This window comes from Dermacentor silvarum, chromosome 3 (assembly GCF_013339745.2).
Source record: "Dermacentor silvarum isolate Dsil-2018 chromosome 3, BIME_Dsil_1.4, whole genome shotgun sequence".
NCBI classification, from domain to species: domain Eukaryota; kingdom Metazoa; phylum Arthropoda; class Arachnida; order Ixodida; family Ixodidae; genus Dermacentor; species Dermacentor silvarum.
Window position 1 is genome coordinate 145,412,644 of NC_051156.1, and position 17,232 is coordinate 145,429,875.

Below are 17,232 nucleotides of genomic sequence, written 5' to 3' on the forward strand. Positions count from 1 at the left end.
TCAGACTCTACCCTATAAATTCGGATTGAAAGACTTCAAAGCAAAGCCGACAGGCATGAGTTGGGATTTTTTTATTTAGCTGGTATCTTAATTTCAGTTTTGCGGCCACAGCTATATTTTGTGCATACCTAATGAGCGTACGTGGCAAATAATTTTTTTGTCAGGCCGGTATATTTTTATTCCTACAAACGCAGATCAATTATTCAATGTTTACGTGATATCTCTAATCTACGAGGAATACTTTCCTCCGACACTATGCTTACTTTTTGTTTGTTTTTACCCTTTCATGCATACCGAGCCGTCGCCAAATGATTAAAGATCGGATTACTTGCTGCCAACCTCCTCTGGAAATAAAACGGTTGTTCCGGCACACAAATTTCGAAGAGGTCGGTTTCAAATCCTACAACCTAACAAAAGATTACACAGAAAGAATAAGTACTTCCCCAAAGACGGTGCTCCACAAGAGTTTAAGAATCGCTAATTATTATTCCTAAACAATTGATAACGTTACTTTGCTCTAGGAATCTTATAGATATTGAAGAATACGCTTTATCTTCATTCAAAAGCGAACAACAGTTTATCTTATTGAATGTGCATGGCTAATAAAGGAGGTTGATGTGTGAGGCACCACACTGACCTATTTCTGACCAATTTCTGGACTTCCACTATAGATTAAAAATGGAGTGTGTGCTCTTCGCGTTCTGAAACGCAATTGATCCTACACCTGCATTGTCGATTTGTTGGTTAACAGGCGTGACATCATTGTGCTTAGGTGACATGTTGGTAGGTTCTTTATCGTCTCATAGTGTTTTATATGAAGCCAAACACATGTTTGTGAATCTCATCCGAAGTTTAGTGAAGCCGGTATCTTTTGCCTACTGCACATCAACGCAATATTCGTTATTCACCAACCTTCAGAAAGTGCGCCTGTCATTTCACGGTTGTTAATGTAATTGTGCACGCATGCTGCCGGAAGGCCTCTGCCATGCTTTCGAGTGTTGCTGACTTCAGTGCTACAAAATTATTCGGGAACTTGTTTTGCACTCGATACATCCCGGATAACCTTTTTAAACAGCACTTGGATCAATGCACCTCGTAAGGGCGGTTAAATAAAGCTCGATTTTCAAGGAACTCAGCACTTTTTGCTCATTCAAAAGCGCATCCCATTTTTTTTAGGATAGGCTTCTGTAAAAATCAACCCGTTATGCTTACGTAATAGTTTTGCTTACGTAAATTCTTATTTATATGATCATATAAGATGTACATAGATCTACTACCAATTTGAATTGTGAATGGGCTACTACACTAGAAACACCAGGCTGTAAAAGCTCGGACGGCTTCTCCTGACAATGTATTTCGCACGATATATTGATATAGGTATACTATTTTCATTCGCTATGCAACCAAATCATTAGTTTCCTCTGCTCGCTAACTTTGTAGAAACTCTACCCCTTTGTTACCATTATATGAATCCTAAGAGTAGTACAAGTCTTCCGATATCCGGCATCACACTCTGTCACAAGATACAGGGGAATTTCATATAATTTGTCAGCATATTGTTGTGAAAGGGAGGATCTTATTGAGACAACATTAAGTGCTATGCAAATGCACTTCTGCACTGGTTTTTGGATATCTTTTTAACACGAAAGTGTTTTATGCCGGGGTCCACCAAGACTTCCGTGACGTATTTCCGTCACGGAAATACGTCATAGAACATAATACAAAGAAAGAAACCAGAAGAAAAAGTTCCACAAACATGCAAAATTTGGGAATCGAACCCACGACCTCTCGGTCCGCGACGATAGATCGCCGAGCGTTTAACCCATTGCGCCACAAACGCATTTGCAGAGAGCTACACAGACGCGCCTTATATATCTAACACTCCTCCGTGTACCCGCGCTCTTGTTCGGGGCGGTGTCGCCGCCTACGAGCAGAAAAGAGAAGTACTGCATTATGACACTAACACGCACCGACAGTGAACGCTTCGGTGGTCTCACCACTACGACGCCTCGATGCCAGCATTCGAAGGGACGCTGGCATCAAGAAGCACTACCAACGCCACCTAGGTGGCGTTGCTAGGTGGCGTTGGTAGTGGCGTTCACCGTACTCAGCACAGCGGAGCATGGCCTCCGCAATTAGCTCTGAAAATGTTTCTGAAGTTGATCGCGGAGGCTGCAATTACGACGCGCTGTACGCGCTGATTTGACTCGGTGACGATTCAGTTACGTGCTTTGTCTTGCGCGTTGTATTAGTGTGTCAGTTACGTGCTTCGTCTTTCGCGTTGTGCTAGCGTGTGCAGCGTAGTGCAGCTTCCATATGCACGACGGTTGCTCATGGTCATCGACGTTGGTAGTCGTGATGGAGGAGACGTGCCACCAGGCGTCAGCGTGGGTGCATCAACGCCTAAGGGCGCTTTAGCCACAAAACACCAATAGACATTATATATCAATGTGCAATAAACATTACACTACTTCTGTGAAGACACGTTTCACTTTCGTGTTCTATACCGATTCCTATATAAGAGGGATCAACCACATTTTTTTTAAGTATCTATGTGTCCTCATTTCTCATTAAAGCTCATGCCTTAAGTACTGCTCTGTTTGAATCCCGTATTTTTAACATCCGCCATAAAATAATTTATTTTAAAATGTTACGCAGCAAATTTTGGTGGTATATTCAGCTAAGTGGATATTATCGCCCATGTGGTGATTCCCGTCGCCTCCAGAAAGGCCCTGCTACGGCCAAAAAGCAGCACATTATCTACAGCAAAGTGTCTGTAAAATTTATGACACTTCTGAAATTAAGTTGCGGTAGAAGAAGTACTACACACTAACTGAATGCTTCGCGTATAAGCCGAGTGCAAGAGCAGAACCAAATAAAACGAGGGCTTCAAATTCATACACACTCACGGGTACACGGTCCACTACAAAATTATTACATACTATTAGCCACGAACTGCCCAGTGTTGTCTTGAGTTTTCTCCAAAAAAATATAGCGCGAACTTTGTTTACCAGGTTTGTAGTCTAAACGTCTTGAAAAGCGTAAGCATTTCCAGACCTCGCAATGGCGATGCAGCACTCATATCTTATTATATCACATCATATCACTCATACCAGTGTCAAATCACCATCACCGAGAAGCCACGTGTGCAAGCGCCTAAACAGCCGGTCATCCTAATGTGTTGCCTTGACTATAGGTGAATCGCGGTAGCGTGTGGTGTCGCCATCCGCTTGTCAGGTAAGTGCCGTGGGTACGAAAATGACTTTCAATATGTTTGCTCAATTTTAAAGATATACGAACTTTGTCACTGTGTCGGCGCAGCCGTAAAAAATGAAAGCCCCCAGAAGGTTTCGTGCTTTGTTCGCTTCAAATCAAAGGTTCCAGTGGTACCAGTAATTTATGTGTAATGAAATTGCAAAAACAAAAAAAAAAAAGAACGTAATGTACTTCTCGCCATGTCAGCCGTCCTAATATATACTTTTTTTCAGTAAGATTTTCTAAGACACTCCTATCCTCCTATCTGTAAAGAAGCTTATAACACCGTTGCCACCCAGTAACTTCACTCTCCGCAATGGGATGAAGAGCTTAGTGAAACATTCTTGCTAAACTTCCTTCCTAGAAGAGAATAAAAAGTTAAGCTGAACCTTCCTCCCTGTTTAAGATATAGGTAGTGTTATGCGTGGGTCGACCTGGTGGGGAGGGTGTTATGCATGGTAATGATGTGTGCTGGTGTTATGCTCATCTGGTATGCGTTAAACGGGGTGACCATTTTTCTAGAGTTTTTAAAAATCGCCTGTTGCACATGACATAATTGTAGTCCTTGAGCTAGATTGTGCGAAGACACGGACATTACAAAAGCATGATAAATTGAAATGCGCATTGAAGTGATTGCGAAAAAGTTTCTAATTAACTGCGTAATTACTTTTTTACGGACCATATTGCAATTTGCGAATTCTAGCCGGTGAGCTTGCAAGGCATGTACACTTCGAATGAATTTACAGAGTTACACCAGTTTATAGATACGCACCATTAAACTAGCCGTAAAAATGCAGTGTTCTACTTACCTTCTTACCAGAACACTCCTTTATGCATTGACACACAAAAGTAACTGGAACGCCTATGTATTTGGTCCCACTATTTGTGAAATAATACCTAAGAACTGGTGTAATCCTGGAGGTTTATTTCAAGTGAATACATTTTGCAAACTCTCCGGATACAGTTCGTAAATTTAAATATGTTTAGTAATGTAATTATTTAGACGTTATTTTGTGAATTTTTGTTCATTAGTTAAATATTACTTTCGATTTCTCGTTCTATAGTCGGATACAACTTTAGAAGACAGCGGCATTTGACCCTCAAAGGCGGATGGACACGAGCCGGCACCAATAGGCGCGCACTTTAGGTGACGTCATGAGCCGGACGGCCGGTGTCCCCGCCGACGGAGAACATGCCTAACATGGCCGCCCTCGCTTCGAACTGGGCCGAGTCGCGTCAGCTCTGTGCGTCTCCCTTCGTCAGAGTGAATTCGAATTGTTTGTGGTGGTCTGTCATGCCGGAAATATTATTGTGAGCTTACGATGCACAATTTGTGCCGCGTGCGTTTGTTCTGAGCCTTGAGCCGGCGAAGAAAGATTGCAGCGAACATCGGTGGCGCTGCCCTGCGCTTCGTGTGGAAACAAGATCCCGCGGCGGCATACCGCTGCAAACAAACATCGTACGTGTTTGTTCCGTGGTGTTTTGTTTTGCTCCTAAGTGAAGTTACGACGAGGAGAGTTCGCCAAAGTCTGGTACCTACTGTGAGCGGCGGGTGTGTTTGTGTACTGTGCCCCTGCGTTTCTCGTCGGACGTGGTGAAGTGATGGAGCAAAACCATTATCAGGATAAATGAGAAAGCGTGCGCGGATGAAACCAACCTGCGAGTTTCTCAACAGAAAAGATTTGTGAAAGCAACCTCCAACGCAAAGATTCGTTGCTGCCAGCTCAGCGTGCAAACGACCGATCGTTGGCAGCAGTGTGATAAGATAGCCGAGCGTCTAGCGGCGTCGTTCGAGTGTTGTGTAGCACCGTCGATTGATTGCTTTCCACCAATGCTAACAATCAGTGACTAACACGCGCAGCTTGAGTGAATGCCATTGGATTGTTAACGGTCAGGCGTTTGGAAGCAGTGTTTGTTTCCTTAATGTCAGCCTGAATGCTAATTTAAAATTATGACTGATACACTGGTGCCGTTGCAAGGGAGCTTGGCATGAATTCGCGTCGCTGTGTGGCTTAGAACTCTTCGCTCACTGCACGCGCCAGCTGTAGAAAGCCTGCTGTGACACAATCGCGCATAAGTTGTGCTGTCAGCGCTCGACTTGCTTTCCGACAACACAGCTTTGCGATTTGTCGTGATATGTCGCTACTAAAAAATTCCCATGACAGTGAAGGCAACAGAGCCAATATGTACATTAAAAAGAAGTACGACAAAGTAGGCACAGCTGCTTGTGAACTGACTCCTAATAGTTCTACTCGTGTCTGCGTTAAATGTGTGTGCGTGTTTTCTTGTGTGTTTGTGTATATTTGTTATTTTGCCCTTTTTTGTATTTTAGATCTTAGTTTTCGCGTTTGTGTTCATGTGTGTGAATATGTGAGTTCTTCCGTGCGTGTATGTATTTGTTCCTATTTCTATCCTTTTATTTTTGCATTTGTTCTTGTAAGCATGCTGCAGCCACGACTTTCGACAATTCCATTAACTCGTCTCATTCAAAGCACCAAGTCCTGTGAATAGCCGGGCTGGTCTCTTTGATGTCATTAAAGCTATTCTCTCTTGTCTACCTTGCCTCCTCAGTCTGCCACCTTGCTTTGTTTTCTCCTACTATTCTGACCTTGCTTCTTGTGCTGTTGCTGCAACGTGATTAATCAACTTGCACCAAAGAAAGTTCTATCAGCTGTTACAACAGAAACATTGACAGATACAAAATGTTAAAAGCATCACGTGGCTTCCACAGTTACTTCGTCTCTTTCCCCTGTTAATGTGTTTATGCATCAGTGCATACGGTAGCTTACCAGAAGTGCACATGAAAAGGTGCCATATTGTGAAACAGCACCTTGCTATGTTGTTGCATTCAGTCTTTATAAACAGATGGTTTTGCTGCCCGTCACATGTAGTGGTACACATATATAACATTGTGCAGTGTGGTATCATTTCCTGTCATGACGCTTTCATTATTACAAATGCAGTTTTCTAGTGAATGGAGTCCAGCGAAGCAGTGCTGTGAGAGCTTTTGCAACTTTCACCATTTATTCCCCAATATCACTGTTTGAATCTGTCCGTCACTTTGCCTACGGCTTGTAATGAACAAAGTGACTCACTAAAACACGTTCAACTTTTTTCCGGTACGTAAATATGACAAAAAAATGCTAGCAAAGTTAATCACATTAATAATTGTGGTTGCATTCGCATTACTTGCTCGAGTCAGATTAATAAATTGAAAATTGGCTATGACAACACTTCAATTTTCAGTGCAGACTGCTAACGGAGCCATAAAGCGTGCTCAGACTAATTTCACTATGGGGTGCGTCAAACTCGACGGTGGCTGCCTGAATGAGCAGTTTGGGCCTCTCTAAGCTAATGATGTTTTATATTTGTTCTCTTAATCGCATTACTTGTGTGAGCCAGATAACAAAATAAACAATGCAACCACATGAATGTGCTTTGGCATTCAAGCTGCTGACAGTGGCAGTGTGGTGTTGTCTGCTGCTATTTCACCACCACTCGCTATGGCATGACTGCGATTTCCAGTGCAGACTGCTAACATAACCATAAAGCGTGCTCTGACTTCTGCTATTTCACTATGGGGCACGTCAAACTCGACGGTGGCTGCCTGAATGAGCATTTTGGGCCTCTCTAAGCTAATGATGTTTTATATTTGTTCTCTTAATCGCATTACTTGTGTGAGCCAGATAACAAAATAAACAATGCAACCACATGAATGTGCTTTGGCATTCAAGCTGCTGACAGTGGCAGTGTGGTGTTGTCTGCTGCTATTTCACCACCACTCGCTATGGCATGACTGCGATTTCCAGTGCAGACTGCTAACAGAACCATAAAGCGTGCTCTGACTTACTGCTATTTCACTATGGGGCACGTCAAACTCGACGGTGGCTGCCTGAATGAGCATTTTGGGCCTCTCTAAGCTAATGATGTTTTATATTTGTTCTCTTAATCGCATTACTTGTGTGAGCCAGATAACAAAATAAACAATGCAACCACATGAATGTGCTTTGGCATTCAAGCTGCTGACAGTGGCAGTGTGGTGTTGTCTGCTGCTATTTCACCACCACTCGCTATGACATGACTGTGATTTACAGTGCAGACTGCTAACAGAACCATAAAGCGTGCTCTGACTTCTGCTATTTCACTATGGGGCACGTCAAACTCGACGGTGGCTGCCTGAATGAGCATTTTGGGCCTCTCTAAGCTAATGATGTTTTATATTTGTTCTCTTAATCGCATTACTTGTGTGAGCCAGATAACAAAATAAACAATGCAACCACATGAATGTGCTTTGGCATTCAAGCTGCTGACAGTGGCAGTGTGGTGTTGTCTGCTGCTATTTCACCACCACTCGCTATGACATGACTGTGATTTACAGTGCAGACTGCTAACAGAACCATAAAGCGTGCTCTGACTTCTGCTATTTCACTATGGGGCACGTCAAACTCGACGGTGGCTGCCTGAATGAGCATTTTGGGCCTCTCTAAGCTAATGATGTTTTATATTTGTTCTCTTAATCGCATTACTTGTGTGAGCCAGATAACAAAATAAACAATGCAACCACATGAATGGCTGCCCGAATGAGCATTTTGAGCCCGCCAACGATAATCAGGGTTAACAATAGTGTTTCAATTCAGATATGCCAGCATTTAAATGTGTTTCTATGCCACTTCTTAAATCGAGCACAATGTGTGCAGGACGTTGCTTATCAGAATTGAGCTTCTATTATAAGCAATATGCCATAAATGGAACTGCTTATTTATTTGAGAGGTCACGGAATGGATGGTTGGCTGTTGCGAACCCACCGGCAAAATTTTGGTAGCCCTAATAAGGGCTGTTCTTTTGTTAATAAGAAGCGTTTATGCTTCGTCGAGTGGCTCAATGCCAGACAGCTCGCAGTCGGAGTCGCTTTCTTCAGTGTCATCTTCACCCAGCTGGATGATGATGGGTTGAATGTGCTCACTCCCAGACGTGTCAAGTCTGAACTTTGCCTCCAAGTCCATCACATGCTGAATGCTCTTCCTCCAGTCTTCCGCCGTTACCTGCTTGATTTTCTCCCTCAAGATGACGTCGACCGTGGACAGCTTGAAGTCTCTGTTGTCCGCAGCGATGCCATTTTTGACCTTGGCCCACACAAGCTCAATGGGATTAAATTCGCAGTGGTACGGCGGGAGCCTGAGTACAATGCAACCGGCCTTTACAGCTGTGTTGTCTACGATGTAGCTCAGAAAGCGTGACTTTACAGATGCCACCAGCTCAAGCAGCTGCTTCTTTATCATCCTTTCACCGTAGGTGATGTTCTTGCTTGTGAGCCACTCCTGTATCTTTTCCTTCTTCCAGGCTGTCGTCGGCAATTTCTCTTCTCGCCGGCTATGGTAAGGTGCATTGTCTAAAACAATGACGCTACCAGCTGGCAACTTCTGCAGAACGTCATTGAACCAGCCCTCAAAGCGATTGCCGTCCATTTCCTCGTGGTAGTCGCCTGTCTTTTGGCCTCGGAATATATCCAAGCAGCCGTCGACGAAACCATCCTCGCTGCCGATGTGCGTCACGATCAGGCGCTGACCTTTCCCAGAAGGTTGTTTTAGACCCGTCGTCAGGCCATTTGCTCGAGCGAACAGGCGTCCGCGCTTCTGCACCACGGTGTCTGTCCACACGATCGACCGAGTGTGTCCTGCCGTCACCCATGTCTCGTCCAGGTAGAAGATCTTTCGGCCTTCCGCCCGGTAGCGCTCCACGTCACGGAGGTAGCGATTCCGCCAATCGGTGATGTCATCCCGGTCGATAAGCAGCGAGTTGCGGCTTCTCTTTTCGTGCTTGAAGCCGATCTCGGCAAGCAGGCGACGCACAGTACACCGCTTTAGTGATGGTAGTTCCATACGCTCCGAGAACTCGGTAGTTACCTTCTCGACCGTCGGTATCTCGTTGCGGCGAAAGAAATCGTGCACACATGATCTCAGCGCGCACAACGTGAAGCTGTCAAACTTCGCGCTGCGTCTCCTCTTCTCCGCATTGCGTGGGCGCTTTCGCGAGGGCGTCGTCAGTTTGCCACCCGAAAAATGCGAAGCTTTAACTTCCTGCCTCACCCTGAACACAGTCCTTTCGCTTACACCAAGCATGTCGGCGACAAACTTGCTCGTGTCCTCCACGCTGCGTTCAGGCTGCCTGTTACGCCAAAACGTGTAGCAGTGGAAGATCATGTTGCGTGAATCGCTGTTCAGGATGTGGCCGCTCTTGTTCTTGCCGAGGCTCCTTGGTGGTGTGGTCATCGAGGCGACACAAGGCTCGTTCGGCAACAAAGGATCGCGTTCCGATGTCACCTCGCTGGGCTCCATGGCGGAAAACTGGCACGGAATGCCGCGCGCGATCGTTCGCGAACTCACGAGATCGCAGGTTCGCAACCGCGAAAAAAAAAGAAAAAAATATTAATTAAAAATAAGCCCAACACATTAAAAAATAAGGTTGTGCAAACACACAAAAAGTATATATGAATCTTATGCAATTAAGCCAGCGACTGCTACGCCCGGTGCCGTCGATCTTGCTCTGTAGCAGACGACGCACAGCGTTGTAGAAGGCACGGAGTTATTTTTCTCTCGCGATCCGGCAAGTGCGGTAGCATTTCCATCATGAGAGTTTTACCAAACCACTCGTCAAGATACACAAATCTTATTTATACCGACAAATACGTGTTTTAGAAGCAGTCACATTTTTTTGAGTGGGACTATTTCTTTAGTCGCGGAGGAATTGGCTGCTGCGCTTCGGTCAACTGGGCGGGGCCTCCTCCTGTCTTCTAAAGTTGTACCCGACTATAGTAATGTGCGCAATTTCGAATAATCCAGTGCAAGGAGAATAATTATGCTATCTCTCACAAGCGACACTTAAAAATTCCGGAAAACATAGAAGTGATCACCACGTATAATTGTATATGCGTGAAGAGTACGAACAGAAAGATGTACAGGGTCGACCACATCTAAGGTGAACACCTCATAGTATTCAAATCATCACAGAAGCTGATGTTGAGCGCATAATTCGAAAAATCATTTGTGTTTATCGACACCATGATTACACATCGTATAACGAACATTTCACTCGTGAAGTAGAATAAACGCTGTATTTTTGCCGGCTTGAATGCTAATGAGGTGTTCACCGTAGATGTGGTCAACCCTGTGCATATTTACATTGCCGAACATATGCATTCCGCACCACACCGACCGCCATATATTGCTATGTTTGACAGTTCCCGTTCAGGGAAGTTCAGCTTGATTAGTTTGCATTATACCTGGCGCGGCATAACAAACGCGGTAATGCGGTCATAGGAGACGGACGGGGGGACGGCTGCGCGTGCTTGCATAATTGATGCACGAGTGGCACATCCTCTCGTTTTGGTTTCCCTTTAGTCGTCTTTCACCCTCACTGGTCGCGTGTTTACCAGGGCGTCCCGTACTGCTTGCTATCGCTCCTTTTATTATAGGCTTAGGCATTTCGTGCCTCGGTTTAACGCCTCCTTTCTACATATAGCGTATAGGGAGAGGCGAAAGCGGACGGGCTCGTAGAATGTTTTGCGCTGCAGCGCCTGTTGTTGACGCGGTCAATGAGTCGTTTGTCACTGTATTTAGGATGGCAGTATCAGCCGTGCACGCAATTGGCTTAACCTGCGCATTCTTCCTATGTATTGGGAAAGGGGTTTTCTGGCTTTACAAGAAATTTTTCCACCGACTCGCCATAAACTGCTACACATGAATACTTCTACTTTTCCGACATACAAATCGACATACGGGAATCGGTTTAAGCAAATATTTAACTGGTACTTGCGAAGAGCGCTGTCATTGTTTAGCGGCGATTTGAAAGTATAGCGCACACTAGCCAGGTGAGTACATTTTCACTGGGAAACACCTCGCTCAACCTAATACTCGGGTGCTCGAAAATGCGCATCACTCAGATTACGGCGAGTTGTTGACGACGATGGGATGAAGATGTGATGACGATGCCGCGATGACACTCGAAATACGTCAAAGGAGTGACCATGATGGATCGACCACAAGGGCAGGGTAAGAGCTGTATGTGATCACAAAGCAATGACAATGACTTCGTGACGACGACAGGACGACAAAATCATGACGGTACTGGAATGACCCCCGTAGGATGACCACGACCACAGGACCACGACGGCATGATCACGGTGGCATGCCGACGTCGGGAGAATAGAGAGAAGGGGATGACGAAGGGGAAATGAAGACTTTACGACGATGGCCGGACCACAATGAGATCAGGAGGAGGCATGACGTCGACGAAATGACGTCGATGGAACGACCACGACAGTAGAGCGATCACTTGTGACGATGACGCAATGCCGACCATAGAATGTAGACGACGGTATGACAACAATATAATCACGATATTGGCATCATGACAATACTCTGACGGTGACTGCACCACGACAATGGGATTACGTCGTCCGAATAACGCAAATTCCGGGACGGCGAAAAGGCGATAAAACAACAACGACGTCAAAACTACAATGCTCTGTTCATGTTGACAGTTTGACACCTGAGAATACTGCGAGTAGCGTGTCTTCTTCTAAGTTTCATTGCAGTGTTCTTCAGTTGTTGTTGTTTTTTTTTTTGTCACGATGCACCAAATAAATCATCCCACGCTTCAGTATCTGCATGTCAAAATTGCTGTATTGTTTACTGTAACTATTTTTTTCTTTTTCGTGCGTATATTCCCAGCTTAGTGGGCGAATTGTACATATACTTATTTATGCAAGAGCTTTCTGTAAATATGGTTTGTCGTTCGCATAATCCCAGCTTTGTGGACGAATTGTATGTTTACTTCATTATGCAAGAGCATTTATGCAAGTGTTATTAGCACCGCGTTACTTTTGGTTGTGTGCATGCAACTTTTGGTGTTCGTTGTACTAAAAATGTCTCCCGCTCCCCTATGTAATGCCCTATGGGCCTTGAGGGCAAATAAGATGCAAAACATATGTTGGATATCTGGGCCGCGATTAGGTAAAGACTATGCCACCTCAGGCCTCCTCCATTTTGCATTATATCCGGTGCTGGTTTGCACAATGTCCAGTGCTGGCCAATCGTGCAAGGCAGAAGCCAGGAGGTAGCCACCAGCTCCCGAAAAGCTTAAGGTAAAAGAAAGAACGCATTGCTACATGGTTTTGCCATTCAGTGACGAGGTTATGCTTAGCTAAACATGACATGTTTTAGTGGAAAGAGCACGAACGGTGTCCTTCAGTCTTCACTCATGCGCGGCTTTCTATTACTTCACACTGCCATCATGTCGTAATATTGGCCTTCGTTATTCTGCAGTTCAAACATAATGTCGGCGACACGAAGAAGGGCAGCTGGATATTGGCTAAAGCAGTTATTATTGGACAAACAGTATCGGCAAAGATGAAGGCAAGAAGAAATAAGAAAACATTGACAGGCAAGTCTCTGTAATTGGTCTATTTTTTGCCAAGTTTTTGTTTTCTGCATCTTCGTTCATTTGAAGTTTGAGAAGCAGAATTGTGGCGGTAAAAGGACCCGTGTCTCCTCCTTCCCTTTTTTTAAAAAAAAATTTAACGCGATAGCGTGAAGAGCCCCGTGTCGTAGAAAATCTGGTGTCGGCATCCGCCGCCGGCACCGTGTTTCATAAAAAAAAGGTATCCCGTACCACTACCACGTGGGCCCTCCGCTTGACGCACAGACGCTAATTAACTAATTCAACTTCTACAAAGTAAAATGCGCCAGCAAATCTATGAAGTCTGATTTACACAAAACCTACAGACATGATAGCGTCAGATGGTAATTTTAGTATACAAGAAAATTTTTCGAATATACGAGTAAACATAATTCTATTACGCGGAGACTCAAACACAAACGCATTTTCCCTTGCTTACGGGGGCATGAACCATTGATGAGTCGCTGCTTGTAGCAACTGCCTTACGGGGGTATGAACCATTGCTCTGGCCTGCACTGCCCCCGGGATCGGCCCCCCATTGTTTTCTATCGAGCCCCAAGCCACAGAAAATCTGGTGTCGGTGTCAACGGTGCCCAATAAGGCTATCGCGTTCCACTCTTACAGACGATGATTAAGTGTCCTCCAGGTTATTAGTGCACATCTGCCAACTTAAAAGAACGTCACAGGTTATTTTTGTGCGTGCGCAGATTTGTACACATAGCACTAATTGCGTCTAAATACCCAATGATGCTAGTTTACGCGCTCAGTGGCAAAAATCAGTGTCACCCAAAAAAGAAGAAAAAAAAACCGACATAGACCCATTGTGCCATCTTTTGCCTTGTCTTTATAACTACTGCAGTGACCTTTTCAGTTTCATTTGAACGCGGTAGCGTTAAGGGCCCCGTGTCGCATAAAATCTGGCGTCGGTGTCTGCGGCCGAGAAAATCATCCCGAACCACCCCAACCACGCAGGCTTTCCGCGTGGCGCCGAGGCGTTAGCGAAGTAATTGAACTTCTCAAAGTAAAATGCGTCAGAAAATCGTAAAGTACGACCTAACCACAGCTTACAGTCATGATAGCGTCCGATTGTAATTTGAATATACGAGAAAACATAATTCTGTTACGAGGAAACTCAAACACAAACCCCTTTACCAGAATTTCCACCAATCACACAGCGGTGCGCTCGGGTTGGTTCCTTGCAAGAAATCCATGCAGATGGCGCTCGCCTCGGCATCGGAGCGCGGAGGCGAAGATGGAGGACAAAGAAAGCTTCATTTGCCGGAAAAATTGACAGGCAGTCGGGTAACTATGAATGCGATCGCGTTCCATTCTTAAAGGCGAAGTTTATGCCTCCTCCAACTTATTGACATTGTTTCTTTGGTGGGAGATATGGGCAGAATTGTCTTAATCACCCTCACATGCCATCGTCAATGCTGTTTATTTCAAGCAGTTCTAGTCACGAACTAGAAATGATCCGCCCTCATCAACGTCGGCATTAGACACTTCAACCACCCATCAGTTTATCCGTCGCCTTCACAGATAAATGTAGGTGCGACGACCCCTCACATTGTTTCCACAGCCACAAAACAATTATAAATTCTGATTGCTACTGAGATTGTAACCTCTGCTCGAGGCTTTATCATTCAAAATGGGTTAACAAGTAATTCCTCAGAGATACAAGGAGACAGAAACTTATTTCTTTAGATTTAGCTAGTAGGACTCTCGTGCAGTGTAGCACATATTGCGCACATTAGAATTGTTCATGAATTCGTTTTATTTTCACGATGCACAATTAATTTGCAAACTCTCGTCTTCATCAACCCGTAAAATTAAACATTACTACATCTATCATGTCAGGTTAGAATGCGGCTGCAAATTACTTTAACGAACCTGACCTTAACATGACGCTTGATAATAACCTATAAGGCATAGGTACCTCAAATTTTGAAGTGAACTTATGAGTTCGCGTGGTCTCTGAGAAAAAGCAAAAATATCGATCTCCTGGTTGACATTTTAATGTCTCTCCTAACCCGAAGTGTCTGAAATTTTTCTTAGAACTTGTTCATACATGTTAACTAAAACCCGTAGATCTAGCACTGCAATCTCTCATTAACAGCGATTAAGAGCTAGTCTTCTCGAAATGTTCCTTCAGTTAAGCATGCCTTCCCAAAATACAAGTTAGGCGCGCAGCCGCATTTTATTAGTCCGCCAAGTATGCCTACACTTCGTCGCATGGCAACGCGCACAAAGGAGGAAAAAACATGTTCCTGTACTGGCTGCTTAAATTATAAATGCGGCGCACGGGGGCATGTGCTATCCTGGGAAGTGTCAGCGCTACCATACCAAATGGCTTTCGCCTGCATCCCTAAGCTACACAGAAAGGTATGCCACTGTATGCTGTTTTTACAGCCCTCGCAATTGGCTATTGCACTGAAAAACATCAAAAACACTGACGTGCACTAAAATATAGCTTATCTCATGCATCTCTTTCGCCGCTCATCCACGTGCCGCCGATGTCTGTGGGTGCGACAGCGACAAAATCTTCCGAGACCTTGATTTCTCTCGCTGTGAGCATTATTAGTCTTCGGATGGCGTGCCGCTTTCAGGCTACACCAGCATGTAAAAAATTACAGTGTAGGGTCATGGAAAGTCACTCATGTCGCACAGACTATCACTTCGACAAGAGGGCGGGCACCTTGTCACACGTGCTAGGGGTAGACGGTGTATAAAAGCCACCGGCGCACCAGCGAATTCAGCAGTTGGCTCAACAGCAGCTTGAAAGTCACCATGGTAAGAGTTTTTCAGTACCGTTTCCAACCGTCAGCTTCTCATGTTCTCTTGCAAACTGATAGAATACGCAAGTATAAGCAACGAAGCGCTCCGAAAAGATTTGTGTGTTCAGAGGTTTCTTAAACCAAATCCCAGAATACATAGGACAGCGTCAAATGCAAAAAAAACGGTCCCTTTTATTACAGATCCGTGCTTGCGTCCTCTTGGCTCTTGCCACCAGCGCCTTCGCCGGTTTCACCGGCTACGGTCTGGGCTACGGCTACGGCCACGGTCTTGGCTACAGTGGTCTTGGCTACGGCCTTGGCTACGGTGGTCTTGGCTATGGTGGTCTTGGCTACAGTGGTCTTGGCTATGGCGGTCTCGGCTACGGCTATGGCCTCGGCTACGCCGGCTATGCTCCAGCTGTGCACACTGTCGCCCACGCTGCCCCAGCTGTCACCACAGTCGCCCACGCCGCCCCAGCCGTCGCCACTTACGCCGCTGCCCCAGCTGTGAGCCGTGTTGCCACTTACGCTGCTGCCCCAGCTGTGACCCGTGTTGCCGCTTACCACGCTGCCCCAGCCGTTGCCACCTACGCTGCTGCTCCAGTTGTTGCCGCTGCTCCAGCCGTGACCAAGGTTGCTACCACCTACCACGCCCCAGCTGTCGCCGCCGTGGCCCACGCCCCAGTCGCCACTTACGCCACTGCTGTCCACGCCGCCCCAGCTGTTGCCACCGTTGCCCACGGTGCTCCATTTGTCGGTGCCTACCACGCCGCCCCAGTCTACAACTATGGCGTTGGAACCCTCGGCTACGGCGCTGGCCACTACGGCTTCGGCCACGGTCTCCTCGGTTACGGTCTGAACTATGGCTATGGCCTTGGCTCTCCATACCACTACGGCGCTCTTCTCCGCAAGAAGAAGTGTGAGTAGCATTCCATTCAATTCAAAGCGAAAGTGACTTTTTAATGATATTGCGTAATGTAACTGGCAACTTTATTCATGAGGTTAAGCTGGGTGATTGAAGTATTGATTTTTATACCCTTCTATGTCCTCTGTCGCTCGGCTCCTCTTTAACGCACGTGCAGTGATCAAGTCTCTTTTTCTGGATGTTCTATCAATAACCTTGTTCATATCCTATATGTTATTTGTGTTTTCTGACAATTGTTTCTATCTTCCTCTTTCAGAAATGACTTCACCCGACAAGACTTGAAAGCACACAAGAGTAACGTTCATGCCAGCGTTGCTCATGGCGAAGAAAACTTACAAATAAAGTATTTTATTACTGCTAAGTCACGGCTTCAGAATCACTCTTGCAGTAGGAAAAGTACTGCGTTACGATCGTTTTATTGCGACAGCAGTATAACGAATAACCGAGGTACCTTCATGGCATCGCTCTCTCTACCAACTTGCTGCCACGGTGCCTTAGACCAGCTCCTTTGACTGCAAAACGTCCGGTAGGCTGTATCAGAGACGCAGCAGCCGTGGAGTACGTGAAGCGTCTTGTGTGTGCTGCCCACGGCACATGGGCACTAGACTACCCTAATGCACAAGTTTCACGTTGTATGCACGCTTTAGAAGGCTTGCGTACCTAACTGATGTTACAGCTATAGTAGGCATCGACTAAGTTTGCAATCGTGTTCGCTCTCTTTTGTTAGTGGGCCCGTTTGTCTTGGAGATGGTGTTCCGGCACAAGGGTAAATAAATGACCCCCGCCCCTCTAAACTGGCACCCGAGACTTCACTGCACCGCT

General features: G+C 45.5%; 1 protein-coding gene across 1 annotated transcript in view; it reads left to right on the forward strand.

The window, feature by feature from the left end:
• LOC119444849 (glycine, alanine and asparagine-rich protein-like) overlaps window positions 1-16,775 on the forward strand; it is a 66,840-nt gene extending 50,065 nt beyond the window's left edge. The window contains exons 5-6 of the mRNA XM_037709191.2: window positions 15,637-16,404; window positions 16,667-16,775. Of these exons, the coding sequence (XP_037565119.1) occupies window positions 15,637-16,404; window positions 16,667-16,668 (770 nt within the window). The 3' untranslated portion in view covers window positions 16,669-16,775. The remainder of the gene's footprint in view (window positions 1-15,636; window positions 16,405-16,666) is intronic.
• The last annotated feature ends 457 nt before the right edge of the window (window positions 16,776-17,232 follow it).